A 21,939-nucleotide genomic window follows, 5' to 3' on the forward strand; every position below is an offset into this window, starting at 1 on the left:
TAGGATATTGAGTGTCCTTACTGAAAAACTACTGAATTAAAAAATAAATTAAATTGATCATACGAACTAAATTATTTCATCAGATACGCCAGCCCTCATAAACGATCCTTTTTTTGAAATTCTGCTAACAACATCGATGCTCAAGATAAAGGTTTTAATCGGACACTTTTAGGATATCAAGTGTCCTAACTTAAAAAATACTGAATTAAAAAAATAAATTAAATTTATCATACGACCTAAATTATTTCATCAGATACGCCAGCACTCATAAACGATCCTTTTTGAAATTCTGCTAACAGCATCGATTCTCAAGGTAAAAGTTTTAATCAGACACTTTTAGGATATCGAGTGTCCCTACTGAAAAACTACTGAATTAAAAAAAAATAAATTAAATTTATCATACGACCTAAATTATTTCATCAGATACGCCAGCACTCATAAACAATCCTTTTGAAATTCTGCTAACAACATCGATGCTCAAGGTAAAAGTTTGAATCAAACACTTTTAGGATATCGAGTTTCCTTACTGAAAAACTACTGAATTAAAAAATAAATTAGACGAATGGAAATTACCCCGTATATGAAGTTAGCTACCCCCTCCGAAATACCTTGTTATTTATGTTAGACTTCGACTGTTCATTCCCAATTAAATTTAAAAAATAAGCATTTTCAACTAGAAATAAGGAGCATCGTTAAAAACTAAGACGAATGGAAATTATCCGGTATATGAAGTTAGCTACCCCCTCCGAAGTACCTTGTTCTTTATGTTAGACTTTAACTTTTCATTTCCAATTAAATTAAAAAATAAGCATTTTCAACTAGAAATAAGGAGCCTCGTTAAAAACTAAGACGAATGGAAATTATCCCGTATATGAAGTTAGCTACCCCCTCCGAAATATCTTGTTCTTTATGTTAGACTTTGACTTTTCATTCCCAATTAAATTAAAAAATAAGCATTTGCAACTAGAAATAAGGAGCATCGTTAAAAACTAAGACGAATGGAAAATATCCCGTATATGAAGTTAGCTACCCCCTCCAAAATATCTTGTTCTTTATGTTAGAGTTTGACTTTTCATTCCCAATTAAATTAAAAAATAAGTATTTTCAACTAGAAATAAGGAGCATCGTTAAAAAAACTAAGACGAATGGAAATTATCTTTGATTCTGAGCATTTTTTGTTTCCCCACCAAAACTGACCCCCCTCCCCTGCCCTCAGAAATGGGGGAAGGAGGGGCCTCTGAGCCTTGCCCTTGAGGCAGATCCCGTTTATTTTCGATTCTGATTATTTTTGGTTTTCCCTCCAAAATTGACCCCCCCCCCCTCCCCTGCACTCAGAAATGGTGGAACGAAGGGCCTCTGAGCCTTCCCCTTGAGGCAGATCCCATTTATTTTCGATTCTGAGTATTTTTGGTTTTCCTTCCAAAATTGACCCCCCCTCCTCCCCTGCTCTCAGAAACGGGGGAACGAAGGGCCTCTGAGCCTGCCCCTTGAGGCAGATCCCGTTTATTTTCGATTCTGAGTATTTTTGGTTTTCCCTCCAAAATTGACCCCCCTCCCCTGCCTTCAGAAATGGGGGAAGGAGGGTCCGCTGAGTCTTCCCCTTGAGGCAGATCCAGTATATTTTCGATTATGATTTTATTTGGTTTTCCTTCCAAAATTGACCCCCCCCTGCCCTCAGAAATTGTGGAACGAGGGGCCGCTGAGCCTTCCCCGTGAAGCTGATCCCTGTTATTTTCGATTCTGAGTATTTTTAGTTTTCCCTCCAAAATTGACCCCCCCTCCCCTGCCCTCAGAAAAGGGGGAACGAAGGGCCTTGGAGCCTTCGCCTTGAGGCAGATCCCAATTATTTTTGATTCTGAGTTTTTTTTCTTTCCCTTCCAAAATTGACCCCCCCCCCCTCCCCTGCCCTCAGAAATGGGGGAATGAAGGGCCTCTGAGCCTTCTCCTTGAGGCAGATCCCATTTATTTTCGATTCTGAGTATTTTTGGTTTTCCCTCCAAAATTGACCCCCCCCCCTCCCCTGCCCTCAGAAATAGGGGAAGGAGGGAACGTTAAACTATTTTAAATTGACAACAATGTCCAAACATCACATGTGTATTATACAGTACACAATCACCCCATCTCCCCCAAAACACTTCAGCCATTTCTTGTTAATATTTTTTATTTCTAAACTATTTTAAATTGACAACACTGTCCAAAACATCACTTGTGTATTATACAGTACACAATCACCCCATCTCCTCCAAAACACTTTTCAGTCATTTCTTCTTTAAGAATTTTTATTTCAAGTCAATCCTTAATAGGATCAAATTCGCAAATCCTATACTCCAATTCGCAAATCTCATTGCCCCTTTTTAACTGTCAATCAAACAATTCTGATTGTAGTGTCTCGACCTACATTCTTATGAAATTCTTATCAACAACAAAAAAAAACACTCTCATACTGCTATCTTTTTTGCAATGTTTAGGAACAGGAGAGGAATCCCCGCTCGTTTGGAATGGTACCAACAGGGCATAAGCAAATAGCACGTAGTCTGGAAAGACACCAAGGAACATAAGGCAAGCAAATCCATTGTCTCGGCAAATAACATGGATATTTCTATAGCTTCAAGTAAATAACATGGAGATTCCTATAGCTTTATGCAAATAACATGGAGATTCCTATAGCTTTATGCAAATCCAGACGAAGCGTTCTACTGACGGCTCTTCAGGGACGTTTATGGAAGAGTCGGCAATCAGATGGCACCAGGAAACATACGTTAAAAGCTCAGCTTTGGGTAAAGAGGGGGTTACAATTAAGTGTCCGACCAAAGTTTTTTCGACTGAAAGTAAGGAGCAAAATTAAAACTTAAAACGATCAGAAATTATTTTGTATATGAATTCCACCTCCTAAACACCTTGCTCTTTATGCTAAAGTTGGGGTTAATGATCTTAAGCCGAACTGGCCAACCATGACAAAAAAAAACCAGCAAAGAGAAAAATCTCAGTGAAAAAAAAAACAACAAACGAGTAATTTGATGAGGCCTTAGCTCTTTCAAATGATAAGGGGTACACACAATGTGCGAGAGAAGCCATAGAAATTAAAAAACATATATTTGCTAACCTTTCGATAAATAGCGACACATGTAATTTAAATATTGACCTCATTTATGATAATCTTCTAAAGAGTGAATCAACAGTCAATAAGGGAGTTAAGATTTTAAATAATCACCAGGGGACATTTTTACCTGTTAGACCAAAACGATTTGCTTCTATAACAGCCAAAGGGTTGTTTCGCAACAGAATAACTAATGTAATTTTCAGTTGTTTTTTTTTTCCTCAGTTACTCTGGTGTTCTCACTGAAGCAACTCTATAATAGCATCTTTTCCCTACGTGGATCAGTTTGCGCCAATTGTATAACCTTTTTTGTGGTTTTATTGGTTTTTTTAGTTTTAACTTGGTTCTTTTTTTTATATTGTTCCTCTTGTGTTTCTTTCGTGCTGAAGACGCCTTGTTTGGATACAGGCGAAATATCCGCGTTGTTTTTCATTTTTAGTTTCTTTTCTCTCCACTGGCCGCAGTCTCGTTTGTTGTTGTTTTTTTTTTTTTTTCACTGAGATTTTTGTCTTTGTTGGTTTTTTTTTTTAATTATAGTTTTGTCCCAATTCTTTAAGAACGACTCCTGAAACACAAGGGTCGTTAAAATTAGAACAATAAGAAGCTTTTTAAGAGTGAGATGTTGAGAAGTGTGCAGCCCCCTTCATATCCATATGCGCAATAATTTTTGTTCGTTTTAAGTTTTAATATTGCTCTTTATTTTCAGTTGAAAAAACTTGTTTTTTTATTTAATCTCGGAAGAAAGATCGTGGATGCATATTTTCTTTTCAGGGGTGATCGTACCCAACCAACATTCCTAGTAGATCGGGAGAGTAGCCTACTCATTCGAACGGAAATCAAAAGTTCTAGTGCCCTTCTCAAGTGGTCAGAGATTGGGAGCACCCCCCCCTCCCTTGGACGGCCCCTTTCCCCCCCCATATGTCTGATATAAACTTTAAGATAACCATTTGATTCAGCATAGTCTAAAGGTTCAACAGCTATGCCTCTGGGTATGCCAAAACCCTCCCCCCGCAACCCCTTCGGAAAGGGATGTAAGTTGTGCAATTCACCCATTTTTTACATATAGTATTTGTTATTGTGAAATATACAAACGTTTTTCGGGGGTGGGGGGGTGATTTTTTGCGTTGGGAAGAGATTTTCAAGTTTCCGGGGGGAGTTTTCAATTTAAATTTTAAACAGGGGAGGGGGATTTCCTGGCATAACTTGAACAACGGTCAGATGTTAAATTTTTAAAAAAAAGTTTCTCTTATCAACTGAAAGGAAGGAGCAGCACTAAACTTGAAAAGAACAGAACTTGTTCCATTTACGCGAGGGCCATCCCTTCCTCATCCCTCTCTACTTACGCTAAAGTTAGACTTTTTGCCCAATTTTTACACTAAAGTTTGACTTTTTGTGCCCATTCCTTAAGAACAACTCCTGAAACACAAGGTCGTTGAATTTGAACGAGAAGAGTTTTTCAAGAGCCTTAAGACCTTACCGTAAAGGGAGAAGGATGCGGAAGTAGCAGCATTCTAATCTACTGTTAGCTTCTTTTGGTTTTAAGTTTTAATTTTGTCCTTACTTTCAGATGAAAAACTTTTTTTTTTGTTTAATCAAAAAAATTAGCCAATGAAAAAGAGATTGAAAATTCTAAATTAAATTAAAACGTTTTTGTAACAATTTGGATAGGCTTAGAGAATTAGATGGGATAGACCTGTCGTGTATGAAATTTGCTAAGCTCTAGAAATCAGAAAAGTGTAGACGTAATGACTTGGCAATACCTTCATAATATACATTTTAGGTTCTGGATTCAAACCAGAAGATTCCTGGATTCACTCACCTAGTTCAATCCCTATCCAAGATAGCAAGAAGCTCCTCAACTAGAACTTTACCGAAAATATTTTAAAAGCATTTTTTTTATCATCGATTATTACGGACCAAACTTAACTAGAGCTACTAGGTTTCTAGTTAACTATGTAACTAGACCAACGTTAACTAGTATCTAGAGTTACTAGATACTAGATTTCGGCTGTTGCTATAACCATGGCCCCTTAATTAGTACCATTTTACCCCTCTTATACGCAAACGGAGTATTAATTGCTCCTTTTACCTGTTCATGTTCGTCAGCTTTGTACCCTTCCTTCATTCGTTCAATTCTTGGAAAATGGGTTGAAAGTCTGAAAATGTGTTACTAGTAACAAATAATTGAAACTTCATTGTATTTCGACCTTTCAGTTCATGGTGAAGCGTCCAACAAGTTCAACTAGTGGATTAAAATGGGGTTTCTCATGTCCCCGTAGATTTAAGAATTGGTACAAATAAAAGGTGTGCTTTAAGTAATCCTGCTTGTGTCTTTTGAGTGTACTCTCTTTTGTACGAATTTAGATACTTTTCGTAAGAAAGAAAAAACATGGACGATTGATTCATATGCCGATGACAAAAAAGCGTATCAGACACTTTCGAAAATCACTGGTTGTTTTTCTAAGAATTCCCTTGTGGGCTGCAGTTGGACCGCTTGAAGAGGTATATTTCAACCCATTTTGGTAAAATTCTACTATAGCTACTTTTGGCTATCTTGGAAATGGGTTAGGCCAGGAAGATGATACTTTCAGGGATGGGTCTACAGGCTAAAATATGACCTGAAAAGGTATTTTGAAGTACCTACCTCTGATCTTCTCTAGAGGGTACTGACCTTTGATGACCTTTAAAAAACTGTGTGTTATAAAAGTGAAACCTTTCAAAATAGATCTTCTTCTTAAATGAAGTACAACAAAATTGTTTTCAGCTTCATAACTGTTCAATCCCGGTTTATAAGGTTTGGAATATCTGCAAATACATTTCCTAAATTGATACGGCTTAAAATTCTACTCAAATGCTAGGAATTGTATTTTCAGAAATAAAGCCAGAGAAAAAGAAACTGATAACTGAAAATTAAAATAGAATATTGTTTTGTCAAAATTTCAATATGTAATAGACCTGTCATGTAGCCAAATTTCAGAACCCTCAAGAGGGAAAAGGAGTGGAGGTAGTTACTTCAAAATACCTTCCCGGTACATATTCTAGCCTGTAAACCTATCCCTGAGTTTCATTTTCCTAACCTAACCCCTTTCGAAGATAGCCAAAAGTAACTAAGGTAGAATCTTACCCCAATTTTGCATTTGTTTCATTTATCTGAGCGTATCCGAAAACAGTGAACAGATAAAAAGATCAATCTGAGGTTTCTAGTTTTCTATACACCTCTGACAATTTTATGTTTACCAAGGGGTTTAGTTTAGAGGAATAAGAAAATGAGAATAGTTTGTGGTTAGGTTGTACAACAAAAAAGGTATGCCGACCAGGTTCTGAAGCCGTCATTTTTCTCCCTTTTAAAGTTTTGAAATGTCAGTTGTGAATTTTCGTTTTAGGCATTGGGCTTCTTTTTTTTTTAATTTCTTGCCAGACAACATTAGACGAAGTGTATCTAAACCTATTTTTCAACCCTTTCTTTTGCAATTCAACTTTTGAGAATTGAAACTCTTTTGAGACAGATTTTACTCTTTGGGAAATATTCCAGGGGCATGAAACTACCCTCCCTGGAAAAACTTTTTGTGTTAATTAAAGATGATGTGAATTTTCGACTTAGAAGCAAGCTAAAACAAAGTCAGGGAAAATCACGGGGGAAACTAATCAACTTCTTATGGTCAAGATGAGTAAACCGAAAAGGGAATTTACCTATGGCACTTTAGGTGGCTGAGCACATACACTAATATGTGACAGGTATTTCTAAATAGATATGCCTGTCAGGTATATCTCAACGTCTATATAGCAGCATTGTCATTTTATCTTAGCCTGGCGAGGCGGCTTGAACGAAAAATCAGTTTCTAGCCAAAAATTAGCCTGAACAACTTGTACAGGTGTACAGGGTCGTGTGGCGTAGCAATCCAAAGATTTGAAATACAAATTTTACGTGAGACCCTTATAAAAGGTTACTCTTTATTTTCATAATAACAGCGTAGACCAGAAATATTCCCAGAAATCAAGAGGGATTAAACAGTAATTTAACATTTTTGATGCGCTTTTTAAGGCTTTTTGTACCCCTGGAAAAAATACCTCCCCCCCGAAACAAAAGTCTTGGATACAGCCCTATGATTATATAACCGTTTCTACCTCCTCCCTCCCGTCGTCTCTCCCTTAGAACTAATTCTGTATTTACCTGAAGGCTCAATGAGAGTTGATAATTTCGGAGACCACACTGCCTTTCCATCACGATAAAATAAAAGTTCAAAATAGGGATAAATCCTTTTTAATAGACAGTGTATAGAAATTCACAAAAATTCCAGATATTTCGGTCACATATACAGTAACCGTCATCAGTAGTAAAACTAAGCTTAGTTTTACTACTGATGACGGTCACTGTATATGTGACCGAAATATCTGGTATTTTTGTGAATTTCTATACACTGTCTATTAAAAAAAAATTTTATCCCTATTTTGAACTTTTGTTTTATCAATGAGAGTTGGGATGTTTTGGTATTAAAATGCACCCTTTGAGGAATCTTCCTCCCTCATTAACTACAAAACAATCAGAGAACCTTGTTGTAGAGGTTTAAAGCCCTTATGTATTTACCTGACGGCTCAATGAAAGTTGGAATGTTTTGGCATTAAATTCACCCTTTGAGGTATCCCCCTTCCCTAACTATGAAACAATTAGAGAACTCCATTGTAGAGGTTTAAAGCTCTTATGTATTTATCTGAACGCTCAATGAGAGTTGAGATGTCTTGGCATTAAAATTGACTCTGAGGTTTTCACAGGAAGTTTTTTCTGCGGGGGGGATATTTGCCAGGGGGCTATTTTTTCGGAGGAGTAAACACCTGGATGTGTTATTCTAAGAACCTTGATTTAGGGCATCAGACGATAAAATTGGAAACAACCTATATTTGTAAAGTGGTTCCAGCTACTAAAAATTAAAGATATACTCTTGACTTTCCTAATCTACGTTTGCAACCTGTACTGCGTCAACGCTTACTTCTTTTATTTTATACGGAAGTTTAATAAAGCTTCCTTTGTATACGATATGCTAGCACAAATTAAATAAACCGACGACAAAGAGCTACATATGTCTGGTTTGACTGAACTACTGCAACCATGGTACCAGTTAGGTAGGCCTGTAAGATTTACTAGAAGCCATCTATCTACCGTAACCAGGGCTTCCACTTCTAGGGTGATTACCCTATTTTAGGGAGAAACCACTTCTTTTAGGGACACTTATTTTAAATCTAGGGACAAAGGGAAATCTGGGGTAAAGTAAGGATTTTTAAGGAAATTTGCGGTAAAGTAAGAATTTTAAGGGAAAATTTTGTTTTTTCAAACAAAAGGCTGAACAATTGTCAAAGATTGTATTTGCTCGGTTTTTAAAAAAGCTTATGTAGCGAAACTGGCTGACGGTACTGTAACTGCCGAAATCTCAAAAAACTGAACCCTGGAACATTATTTAAGCAGCCTAGCATGTATTTTATTTTTTATGCAATGACTTTGATTGGTGTAAACTACCGATATAAGGGAGTATTGGTTAGGCTATGCAGCAAATATGGGCAAGGTTTATAGTAACGGACTATTCAGGTAGCTAAGAAAACCTTTAAAGTCAGGATTGCATCCTCAATCAAAATTTAACATGCATTTGCGTCGGAAATGAACTTCACCCTCTGAACTTTACCATCACTAAAATGAATTTAGTGATGGATTGGCTGAGGGTCTTAGTAACTTCACCAAACAACTCATTGAAAGAAAACTCGATTCCCTAGCAAAATATTGTTGGATTTTGTTTAAATACTACTAAGGTCAGGTTTGGAGCCAATAGATCTGCTTCAACACTAAAGAGAGCCATGGTGTACCATATATTGAATGTGAAATGCTCATGCCATCTTATTCACTTTTGTTCATCCTATGCATGCTTGTCACTTTCCAAGACACTAGAAGACTTGGCGTGAAATATCTATGCCCACTTTTCCAGAAGCGCTTCCATACAAGTTAAGTATGCTGAATTTCAGGAATTCCTTCAATCCAAAGCACTCACATTTCTTGCACCAGGATAAACCCGTTGGTTGTTCCTTCACGCCTGCATAGAGAGGCTTATTGAGCATCGGGTTGCTATTACTTAGTATTTCATAGAAACCACGTTTGACGGCCCAACTGCAACCAATGACCTTATCTTGTCAACATTACAAATCAAGTTGACAAAGCTATACCTTGAATTCATGGACTACTCTCTTGGCCTCTCCAACAAATTCAACAAAGTTTTTCAATCTGAGCTTCCAGTTCTTCACTCCCTAAAGGCAAGTGTCAGCAAACTTCTAAATGATGTTGCATCTAAATTCATGAAACTGGACTATATTCACAGTGTTGCTTTGTTTACCATACTGGATCCTTACCTTTCAAGGGAGCACCTGCCTTTAAACCAGACATATGTGGAAATAGCTGCAACCATTTCAATGCAAGGACTCTTGGATGCTCAAGGGCCAACTGATAATATTGATCTCTTTTACCAGTCTTGTTGAAACAACTGTTTAGTCATAATCAAGCACACCCAAGACCCTTTTAAGACGCTATGGTTGAACCAAGGAATGCAAGAAATTGGAAACCAAAATCTCTAAGGCCACTGTTTGTGAGATTTCCTGTTCTAAAAGTATTGCCTCCAGAAAATGGACATAGAATGGAGGTCACAGGCAATGACTGATGTCACTGAGCTTCATTTGGCAGATGCCCAAGTTGAAAACTCGTCAGTTTAGCGGTACTGAATAAAGATATTTAGTCTGGAGACTCGCAGTGGCAAAATCAAGTATCCGGAATTGCGGAAGCGCATATCACTGATCTTCTAGCAATGCACCAACTGAGCGTTTGTTTAGTCCCCTGAAATTAATCAAAACAGACATCCAAAATGGTCTCGAGAATGTCACACTAGTCTCACCTGTTCAAGTCAATTACTGTTTGAAAACGAAGATAAAACTTTATCAACTGTCAGCATACCGAAAGCTGTCACTGGCTTCAAGAAAAAGGCAAACGCCAAGTGCGATGGAGTGCGGGAGATGACGATTAATTAAACTTTCTTATGTGTTCTAGGTAGTGAAAAAGATGTTATATATATATCATTATCTGAGGTAAAAAAAAATAATAATAACAATTGGATGCTGCGCTGTGCAGCATCAAATCATGCAATCATGTAGATTGTGTGGAAAGGTAAAGCAAAATATCCCTTCTTTCTAGGGAGAAAAATAGGGAGAAATCAGACCTAAACCTAGGGAATTTAAGGGAAAATTGATATAAAAATAGGGAAAATTGAAATCGAAAAGTGGAAGCACTGACCGTAACCATAAAATGTCTTATGGGAAGACATGATATAGTAAACGTTTATTTTGCTCGGATTTGTAAGTTTTTAAACAATCAATGAATTTATAAGCTATGTTCTAAATTTTGCCTTTTTTTTCAATCGTTCGGGTAAAACATCATATTCCAACTTGAAATTAAGAGATCATTTTATTAAAATCCACTGTTATAATACATAAAATCCAACAGGGGCGTAATTCTGTGAAAATTCCGAGGGGGGTGGGCTGGCAAAGATGGACCCAATTTTTCCAATCGATTAAAAATGACCTAATGAAAGATGGAAAATGAGCCATATAGTACCATAAAGGCAAAAATATACTAAAGAAAAGTAATCTGTTTCTGTGGATGCTTGGATTACGTAGCCCTATCTTAGTTTTGACAAGATTTCTGAAGATGCTAAATTTTAGCTGGGAGGATTAAACTGGGGTCTGACGAGGGACTGTTCTTCCCCCCTGCCCCATACCAAAGCACGGCCCTGACCCCTAGTCTTCTTTGAGGTAAGGTTCCTGTGTATTTCTTCCCTTCTGACCTTTTGTAGGTGGTTTCTAGAATGTAAAAATATTTGTAGTAGTTAATTCAACAAGCTGAGCGATTAAAACAGGAAGCCACTGAAGGGGTAAAAGTGAAATAAGTCTAGAAGCAACCAAAAAAGCGAAACTTAAAATGCTGGAATTTTTCTCTCCGTGGGTACAGTCACGCTCTAGAAATGACCTTTGTTGTCAGTATATTAATAGTATGATAATACCAAGATAAGAAAATGGGCATGATTAAAACACAAAACATTCTTTAAAACCTGATTACGACATCAAAAATTTAAATGATATTAAGACCTAATAAAAATATAGAATTAGGGTTCCTACTATTCCAAGCTCGTAATGTTTTTAATCCGCCAGTAAATTTGCTTCAATTATTTGTGTCCGTAAATACTTGCTTATAGTATATAGTACACACTACCTTAGTCCATGTTAATGAGCCACTAGTGACCCTAGGGGAAATTTGCCTTTGGGAATTTATAAAGATTCATTGACCGAAAACTTCAACTATGTATCGAAAAACAACTTTCACTACCTATGGTTTCCCACGATATACAGACCCTAAACATCATAAGTAAGCCTTTAAAGGTATAATATTTTTTGAAAGAACTAGGATTTTTTATTGATTCTTAAGTCATTGACTTGATTCAAAAACTTGATTTGTGTTTAAACTTTGCTGTCTTTTAGGTCGGACCACAAGCCACTACCTTACAGAAAATGACCTTTCCTATTTGTGACGTAACAGGAGTTTTTACAAGTTTCTGATATTGACGAATCACTCGTATCTGTTTTACTCGGTGAGGAATCAAGAACTCCAAGATACGAATTAGCTAGATACAAGGGAGTGTAAGAGAAATCCTCGTTTTTTACTTGACCTTGGTGAAAATTCGTTTGAAGTTTTCGACTCACATACTGTTTCGACATAGTTTAATCGCTCACGATGATCCGTGGTGCCTTTATCGCATTTATTGCTTGTGCGGCAGGTGTTGAATGTATCAAGTATGTAGTGAAGTTGGTAAAAGTATACAATAAGGTGAAACGGATACCCGGACCAAAAGCTTATCCAATTATTGGCAATCTTTTAGATGTTATTGCCAATTTAAGAGGTTAGTTTTTACTCATTTTTCTTTATTTTATTTCCATGTTGAATGATTTATTTTTTATATTATTCTACTTAAACATTGAGCGAAGCAGTAGCGGTTTTAGGCCTCATAATCTGGACGGTGGGGCAAGAGGGGGGCAGCTCCCCCCTTTCCAGGCATTGAACCGCCAATGAAGAGGGATGGACTTATTATTCCAATGTGGAGTTCTAACTTGCATAGGATTCAGGCTTGAAGGCTTCTAGGCTTTGTCCTTCAAAAAAATTTGGTTTTTGCGTTTGGTAAGCATTTAGTGGAAAAGGATAAACAAATAAAATAGTACCGTTTAGATTCCTTATTTTATAATATTTCCAGATATTTTGGTCGCTTTTCTGACAATGCATCTCACCCAACCCTCTTCCTGATGGTCTTAGACATAGGAAGAGGGTTGGGTGATGGTCTTAGTCCTAACTCAATAATATGATTTGGTGGTCAATATATACCAAATCATATTATTGAGTTTCAAATAAAGTGAATACACCATTCGATGCCTTTTTTATGCTGATTACGAATATAATAAGTTTTTTTATTATAAATTAATTCCCGCCCCCCCCCCCGATATCGGCTGGACCTAACCTACCCGAACCCTGAATGGGCCGAGCGAGGGGGGGGGGGGTCTGAAATTAATTTATGATATAAAGTCGTATTATGTTCATATTCAACATAAAAAAAGGCATCAAATGGTGTATTCACTTTAGTCCTAACTCAATAATATGATTTGGTATATATTGACCCATAGCCCTAGGAATATATAAGAAGCTAAAAGAAAACGCGGTACTTATTTAGTAACCGATAAACACGCGATAAGTCAAGTTTGGTTAATGCTAATGAAATAAAACAAAATAGAATGAAAATATAATAGTTTATGAACAAATTTGGGCTTTATATTTGCACATTAGAGGTGGTGGGAGTAAAACATAGCATATATTAAATACATAACCTAACCTAGCTACCTTTTTTTACCCCTTTAATCCCAAAAAAACTAAGGTTTAAATATCTATCACAGAGTGAGCAATGCCTCACTATGCAGAGGAAACCTGTTTTTCATTAGGATCTTTGACATTCTATATGTGGTTCTTCTCTCGTGTTTATCGGTTACTAAATAAGTATCGAAAACGCTAAAACACAGAAATTCTTGCTTTATAATATGCAGGATATTTCTATTAATCAGATTATCCTTCCATTGTTGTCCACTTCTTCAGATCACCTCAAATAATGTTTTATCCATATCCCAATGTAATTTACCCTGACGTAACTAGGCTAGTTAGATTCCTTCGAGTCAGGACTACAGAAACCCGTTTAAATAAAGAACCTATGACGCACCCTGAGATTTCATTAATGGAGAAATATATTGTTAGAGGAATATCTGGGGGGGGGGGGGGCTTTAGTGTCAGAAAATAGACCATGATATTTTAAAATAGTATAGAGTAAGAAAATTAATGGCACTTCTTTTATTGGTTTAGCATATCTCCTTCAGCAACCGGTAAATTTTTCACACTCCATATTATTGACTTACGAATAAAGTAAACATACCACTCGATGCCTTTATTTCTGCTCTTTCCAAATGTAATAATCATTTTTGTTGGAAATAAATTTTACCTCCACCCCTAGCCTATATATACCAATTCAGGGTATATATTTGCACATTAGGGGGGGGGATGGGGGGTATATTTTAGTTCTGATGTAAATGAGAGTTAAGTTTAAGCTTTACCCCCATCCCCCCTAATGTGCAAATATATACCCTGAATTGGTATAGCCTACATAGGGGTGGGGGTACAATTCATTTCCGATAAAAATGATTATAAGATTTGGAAAAAGCATAAAAAAAGGCATCAAGTGGTATGTTTACTTTATTCGTAAGTCAATAATATGAACTGCGAAAAATTTACCCAGCAGTCATCAAGCCAAAATATATTTACCTTTCATTTTTTTTGTATAGGCCTAATCTTTCGTTGAATTGTGTACAATCTCCATCTTTTTTTTATTATAATACACACCTCAAAAAAACATCCCTCCTACTCGAAAATTAATCTGATATCACTATGTCCACGAAACAAGTTTGAAATCCCAGTTTACCTGCCTTATTTTATCATTCTGTTATCAATCTAGACTTTGGAGCATAATCATTTCTAAAGGAAACATTAAAAAATTCTGAAAACTACTTTTAAACATTCTTAAATACTAACTTGTATCACTCATAAAAGTGGCTTTGCTTCATTCCCCTCCCACCTAATGGACAATTAGGTACTTATATGTTATAGCGCCTATTTTAAGTTCTTCATCGCAAGTAGAACCTGTTTCTCTCACCATTCCTAATGAAATATCACAAAATATGATGAAAATATAATACTTTAGAAACGAATTTGGGATATATATATATATATATCTGAACACTAGGGGGGGGGGGGGTAAGTAGAGCGGGTCTGCATGCAAAATGTTTTTCGTACAATTATTCTGCATATTATGAAGTTAGAATAGTTTTCTAACTTCACGCTGTCAGAATACTTTACCAACACCCCCACCCACCCCTAATGTGCAAATATATAGCCCAAGTTATATATTCCTCATATATTATGTCACTTGTCTTTGTTTGTCTCAAGCTAAGCTGAAAGAAACTAACGAAGAAACCTGTTCTACACGTTTCTATGGATGAAGAAATGAACATAGGCGCTAACATACAAGTACCGACAATTATGTAGCCCGAACTGAATATACTATTTGTATTTTCAATAGCGCAACTCCTAGATTGTTAATAATGCTAAACCACCACCGGGAAGAAAGAGTCGCATTATTGAAAATACATTAAATACAATGAGCATATATATTTTGGGCTATATATTTACTTGTTAGGGGAGCGGGGTGTAAAGTGGAGGAAATTTACTTTTATGAATTATATGAGTAGGCTAAGTACTTAAGAATGTTTAAAGTAGTTTTCAGAATTTTATTGTATTTTCTTTTCAAGCGGTCATGAAGTAGACACATACTATCATTACTAAAATGCAAGAACCTGGGTTGGAAATAACTGGCTAAGATCTGACATGTTCATGCAAGACAAGTATTTGTGGTACTTTTGCACTAAATGGTACACACGAAAGAAGTCAATTTTGGTTAATGCTAATAAAAAAAATAGGAGGAATATATAATAGTTTAGAAACAAATTTGGGCTATATATTTGCACATTTGGGGTGGGGGGTTTGGGGTAAAGCATAGCATATATCAAATACGTAACCTAACCTAGGTACCTCCCCCCCCCCGAAACCCCAAAAAACAACTGTTTAAATATTGGAAATGCAATGAAAACCACACTTTGTATTCCATTTCTATATTGCAAATACCCGTTAGCGGGTTTCGTGTCTGGTTTCCTTGATAAAGTTTATAGCGGTGTGTACCAAGGCCGTATCCTGGGGGGGGGGTTACCCGGTTTGAACCCCCCCCCCCCCCCCGACAGTTTTGACCAACTCGAAAATAAGTCGAAAATTAGTAAAACCTAGGTAAAAATCAGTAAAATTAATCGAAAACTGAGTCAAAAATTAGTAACCCCCCCAAAAAAAAAGTCAAAAATTAGTAACCCCCCCCCCCTGAACAAAAATCCTGGATACGGCCCTGTGTGTACCAATCAGTGCACAAGTACCGTATTTGTTTTTGGAGATTTATTCTATGCAACAAAATATTTTAATGGGAAATAGGCATAGTTTACGACAACAGGATGGGTCATGCTACTTCTCTCATTTTCTTCTCTAATTCGCGAAGTATTTTGGTTAGAATTTATATTTTTAACCAAAAAATGTCACCTCCTGACTTCATCCTATTGGCTTAATTAAGAAGGCTTCCTTGTAAGGTTTTTATCACACCGAAAAACCTTAATAGCTCGACAAGTTCATTAAAATTTGTATTCAATTATGGTTCTCAATTGTAGTGCAGCTGTGATGAGTATGCAAGGTAGGATCACTTTGTGCTCGTGTCTTATCTTCAAATGGAGATTATCATGAAGTCATAGATTATTGAATGAAATTATATTTCTTTGTAATCAAGGTTTCCACTTCGCTAGAAAAAAAATCGCTATTTTATACAAAAAGACATAGCCTACTACTGAATAAAAAAGTTTTCGGAAGCAAAAAGCGCATTGCAAACCCGTGTAGCAGCATACCCATCACAGGATATCATTTACTAAAGTTAACTTTGTCATAATACCCTGTATCACGTCCATGGTGACTCAAGGCCGTATTTAGGGGGGTGAGGATAGGGGGTTTGAACTCTCCCCCGAAATTTTTGTCCGACTCGTAAAAACGTAACAAAATTGCATACAAACAAATTTTTGATGAGTTCTTTTTGTATCCCACCCCCCCGAAAAAAAATTCCTGGATACGGCCCTGTGATGACCCCATACAAATAATGTACATTTCCTCAGAGAAGAAGGCGAATATATTGTAAGAGTACTTTTTTTGGTTTGGCAATATAAAAACTAATTTCTACCTCTACCCAAGTACTTTTTGGGAGTTATGCAAATGTTGAAAAAAAAATGAATAATATAATAATTTTATCATCAGAATCCAAAAATTGTGTTGTCTGATGACATAATACTCCCTTTTTTTGTTAAAATCGATTTTCAAACTACCATTCAGAGAAAATTCACTTTTTAGCGGCATAATTTTCGCGCCTTCGTAGTAACAGAAAATTTTCAAGGCCTTTCGCGTTAAGGATATTGAGGCAGGGTTGCCACCGGTGACACTTTAGTGTCACTTTCGATACTTTTTTTAATGGCACTTTTCGGGACATCTGACACTATTAGGACACTTTTTAGCAAAACTGGCACTTTTTTTGCTAAGTAGCACTATTATACAAAAAAAGAATTTTTTCAGACAAAAAAAACGGAAGGAAAACTGTCAATGTAGATATGAATCAATATTCTTTTTCTGAAGATTCTTATATTAAATTTTTGCGTGGCAAATATTGGATCCAAGAATATTCCTGTGCAATGAAAAGTGTGAACACGTTTGTCTCTTTTTGTGTGTGAGAAATTTTTTTATTCTTTTTCTTATTAATCATAAGCAAAAATAACCCAGTGATCCTCGGTGCGAAATACTTAGCAATGAAGAGGACAGAGACAGACATTTAACTGCAATGTGGTGGAGAAGCCTTCAATTGTTTTCAGTTGTTTAGTTCAACTGTTTTGTGTTGTTGCTAGACCCCGGCGCCGCGCCGGCGGATCGACCGAACGCCGCCGACGAGAGGCCCGGTCGAACGCCACCGAAGTTTCGTAACGCCGCCTGCGAGCCAAAGGCGTGCCGCCGCCGACAAAGTCGGCAACGTTCGGTCGACTTTAAATTAATTTTGCGGCAATTGTTTATTGCGTCAACCGCAAAGTCGGAGCTTTTCCTTTTCGTGAGGTTTAGTATTTCGATTTTCCTGATTAGAAATCAAGCAGGGCTTGCACTATCCCCGAGTTTTCGGGTATTTCCCCGAAAACCTATGCGTCACCCCGAATAAAAATGTGGTTCCCCGAATCCCCGAAAATCACGCAATCACGGTGCCACCCCTAGCGATTTATCACCAGTGACTTTCCCTGCCAAATATTACTTTGCACACCACAAATCTTCACTACTCTCTTGTTCGTTAATTTTAGTCTCTTTTGTTACTTTGCAGAAAAACCAGACAGATGCAATATGAATTTGCAAATATTGCAATATACACAGTTATTCATATGTTGACAAAAAACAGTATCGTCTTTATGAAATGAGTTTAAATAGTTTTTAATGTAGTTTCCCAATCGCTATTTCTAACATCGTTCGTAGTCAAGAATTTTATTTTCAAGTTGAACAGAATTATAGAACGAATTCACTACTATACAGCTTCAGCCTTCAGTTGGATTCTGAAATTGACAGCCAACAGATTGTTTCTACAGCTGGATTGTAATTTAGTAGATTTTTTTTTTTGCTGTTTTTAGATAAGATTTTCTAAATGTTTAATGCTCAATTTTTGTAAGACTGCATGTTTAATACTCAGTTGTTCGGAAATTACCCACAAAAATATGTCTCATAAATAAATTGTAAATTATTGCCTATAGGGGGGGGGATAGGGGGCAATCATTTTTAAGTGATAATACCTTTTTTTTTTTTTTACTGAAAGCAGGGTTGCCAAAAGGATAATTATTTTTTTCATTTAAAGTGGAGACAGAAGAAAATGATATCAAATTCCCTGGGAAACCATTGAAATATTTTGATAGACCCAGGGCTCTCCATTAAGACTTGTTCATTGTCTTGGATATTTTGTGATTTCTCATAGGCTACTGGCCTAATTTGGCTTTTGTGTGCGCTCCCTTTTAGTTAGATTCTTTGGATCTCATTGAATGCCACGGCGAATCTATGACTCAGTTTTCCAATAATTTGAGGTATATCTGAAACATTTTGACATTTTGTTGTTGTCTGTACCCCTTTACTCATACCCTCGATTTTTTTCAAGGAACACTAAGCTGTTTAACGTTGTTTTGCGTGTTTGTTTGAACCATATAGTGACCTAGTTAATTATTAAGTAAGTTATTTTTCTAATGATAGCTGAGACGGTATCCTATCACGGGGGTATGCAGAGGGGGGGGGGGGGGGGTATTACATTTAAATGATAATATCTCAATGTTTTTTTATTGAAAGCAGGGATCCCAAAAAGTAATTTTTTTTTTTTAATTTAAAGCAATGACGGTATTTTATCAAGGTGGTATCCAGAGGGGGGGGGGGTGAGCTATCATATTTAAATTATAATACCTCGATTTTTTTCGAAAGCAGGGGTGCCAATAAGTTAATTTTTTTTTTATTTAAAGCAGAGACGGTGTCCTATCAAGATAGTATACATAGGGGGGGGGCATAGGAGTTATTATATTTAAGTGATAGTACCTTGTTGACCAAAAGTTGAAAAAAATTAACAAGATTTTCGTGAGTTATACTTGATACAGCACTTGCATGGTTTTACCGTCCAAAAGGAAAGGGACATATGCGTCCAAACTGTTTTTTTTTTCTTATTGACGAAACGGGTTTAATTTGAAAACATTCATTCATAAGTACCAGGCAGAGTCACACTAAAATGAATTGGTGTGACGAAAGCGATATCGAGATCCCCACCTAAAGTTGGGCTTGAATGGCAATGACGCCCTAGGTCCAGTGTCCAATTTAAATTAAAAGGACAGGTCATAATCGAAGCTTTCAATTTGAGAGGCTCAAGGAACAGTCTTCGACAGTGTTATGACCTTTGGGTACTAGATGTTGCAACGCCCTGGATTATCTACAGTTGTTGAAAAAATTCAATCAACACGCAAATGATTGCGAGAAATATACACAAATATAACAAATGTAACATTTGGAATATTATAACACTTTTTTCAAAGCTTTGAAGAAAAGCAAAAAAGGCTAAATACCCCTCACTACGCTTGAAAGCTATTTTAAAAAGAAACTCTTAAATTTGGTAATTTTTGTGAGCATTTGGGAATCAAAGCTTACACTCAATAACTGATACTAAGTGTCCAAACATTTTGCTTGGATTAAAAGTGACGAACTAGGATAAAAATCTAAACATCGTCCTGGAGCTACTTCAGTCTGCATATTATTTCATTTAATTACATTAAGAACGGAAGAGCTTTTCATTTTTTACCAGAAAATAGCTGGCATTTAATTTTTCTTCATACCGAATAAACCATTAAGTGTTTTTTGTTTCATTGTAATTGAAGTGTTCTCATGTGAAGTCCTTATCATGTATTTTTCAATTTGATAAATTTACTCCTTTTAGATGCAGTTTATAATTTGACTGATATTAGGTATTTATCAATTTATAATTTGGAATGAATCCCCAAAGGAAAAAAACGAATAATATCCAAAAGAGCAGCCAAAAGCAATAAAAAAGCAGCAGTTCAGCCTTAGCCTACATGACATATATTCTATAAAGAAACCAAAAAACTTTAAAGTGTATTTTTTTAAAATTGTAATTAAAAAGCAGTTTTTAATACAAGAAGTTTTTTTAAGAATCCAAAAGAGCAAAAAAAAAAACAATCAATGTCAAAGTCACCCATTTCAACTGTTATAAAGGGGACAAAACAAATATAGGCTAAAGGCATTATGAAAAAGATAAGCTTCTAAGTACAAAGTTATATTTAAACTTTTTACCCAGATAAATGACGAATTTTGTGATACGGTATTTGATGTTGTATATCCAGTAATGCTCGGTGAAGAAAACTACTAATTTTGATAATTATTTGTGTTAAGAGTACATAACTAATATATAATTCAACTACTCGTACTATGCAAGGGTTCTGAAACGCCACAGTAATTTCGTTTCTATCACATTTCTACTTCTCTTGATGAATAACGAAGAAGAACAGTTTCCAGCCAGCGACTTGTGAATTTTTGAACTCATGAATAGGCTCGAATCTGTTGTAAATTTAAGCTGTGATTTGAGAAAGACTGATGAAAACATTAATGTTTGCGGTCAACATTGACCACGCCGGCAGCGCGCCGCCGACATCTTACCGGCGGCGCGCCGCTGACATCTTACCGGCGGCGAGGCGCGGCGTGCTTTTTTTGCCCCGCCGCCGCCGGTCTTCCCTCATCGGCGCGGCGCCAGGGTCTAGTTGTTGCAATAATTTGTATGCTCATAGACGATTAGTCAGTCAAGCGGTTTGCAATTCTTGAGTGGGTCCGAATTCAATCTTTATGTTTTATTAGTTGAGGGTTGATTACAATTCAAAGAAGAAAAGGGCAAGAAAAGCTAAGAGTGTATTTTTGCGCCACTATGTTAATAGCTGTTACTATGTTAACCAGTCACTGGGCCAGTGACTGCATAACTTTACGCATCTTTTCATCGATTTCCGTGACTGGAGCTCTTGAAGCCCAGTGACTGAAAAGCTCACTGGTGGCATCAATCAACGACTCAGCAACGCAAAAACCTCCACTGAGCTCACTGGTGTCCCACAAGAATATCTAGTGACCTCTTCAGTGACTGGGCCAGTGACGCAAAAATGCGCTCTAACATTTCCGTTCATATTTTTTATATTTTTTCTTTGAACTCTTGGCAATGGACCAATGAATAGAATACATAACCATCATACTAAAAACAAAATTGATACCAAAACTTCCATTATCTTAAATCTAATGCAATCATTAGCAAAATCACAATCTAATTTCACTTTTTTTTTACTTAAATTTATGTTACGTTATTAAATAAATTGAATTTGGACGCACTTCCTCATTTTAGTTATTTCCTTCCACTAATTTTTGATTGTAAATGTAATTTTGATGCATTTAGAGTATCACGCTGATGCTCTAAATGCTCGTTTATTATTATAAAGGTGCTTTCATATTGATACTTAAAATCTTTGTTGACTGTTCCTATGCCCTAGGCCCAGGAGACATCATAAAGAAAAACTAATTGGAACTGGCGAGAGTTCTCGTGAAACTTATTCTATTCAGGTTGTGATAAACAGAATAGATGATATAGCTGTCTTATTGGTTTTCCATTAGTTTTTGCCAAATAAATTATTTGAAAGGGTTAGTGTCTGAACCGTGGTTCAGACACTAACCTGAACCACGTAATTAATTAATTTATCTTCGGCATTTTCTCCGAAAATGCCGAAGAGAATGCCACGAACATAGATCGTAGCTATTGATGACCCTATGATAAACACAACTTCGTGGCATTCTCTTCGGCATTTTCGGAGAAAAGAAAAGTTTCAAGCACCTGAATGCACTGTAATAATTCAGATAGTCTATTTTATGGAAAAACTGGATGAAAAACTCTCAATGTAGACAAGTATTGCTGTCCCTTTTTTTCCGTTTTCTCAAAAGAAAAACAACT

General features: G+C 36.4%; 1 protein-coding gene across 1 annotated transcript in view; it reads left to right on the plus strand.

The window, feature by feature from the left end:
• The first annotated feature begins 11,656 nt into the window (after window positions 1–11,656).
• Window positions 11,657–21,939, plus strand: part of LOC148944330 (cytochrome P450 4C1-like) — an 82,412-nt gene continuing 72,129 nt past the window's right edge. Inside the window, exon 1 of the mRNA XM_089099904.1 lies at window positions 11,657–12,075. Within this exon, the coding sequence (XP_088956030.1) occupies window positions 11,910–12,075 (166 nt within the window). The 5' untranslated portion in view covers window positions 11,657–11,909. The remainder of the gene's footprint in view (window positions 12,076–21,939) is intronic.

The sequence above is a fragment of the Artemia sp. Qi Xiang Cuo genome, chromosome 14, assembly GCF_049724085.1.
Source record: "Artemia sp. Qi Xiang Cuo chromosome 14, ASM4972408v1, whole genome shotgun sequence".
In the NCBI taxonomy this organism is placed as follows: Eukaryota; Metazoa; Arthropoda; class Branchiopoda; order Anostraca; family Artemiidae; genus Artemia; species Artemia sp. Qi Xiang Cuo.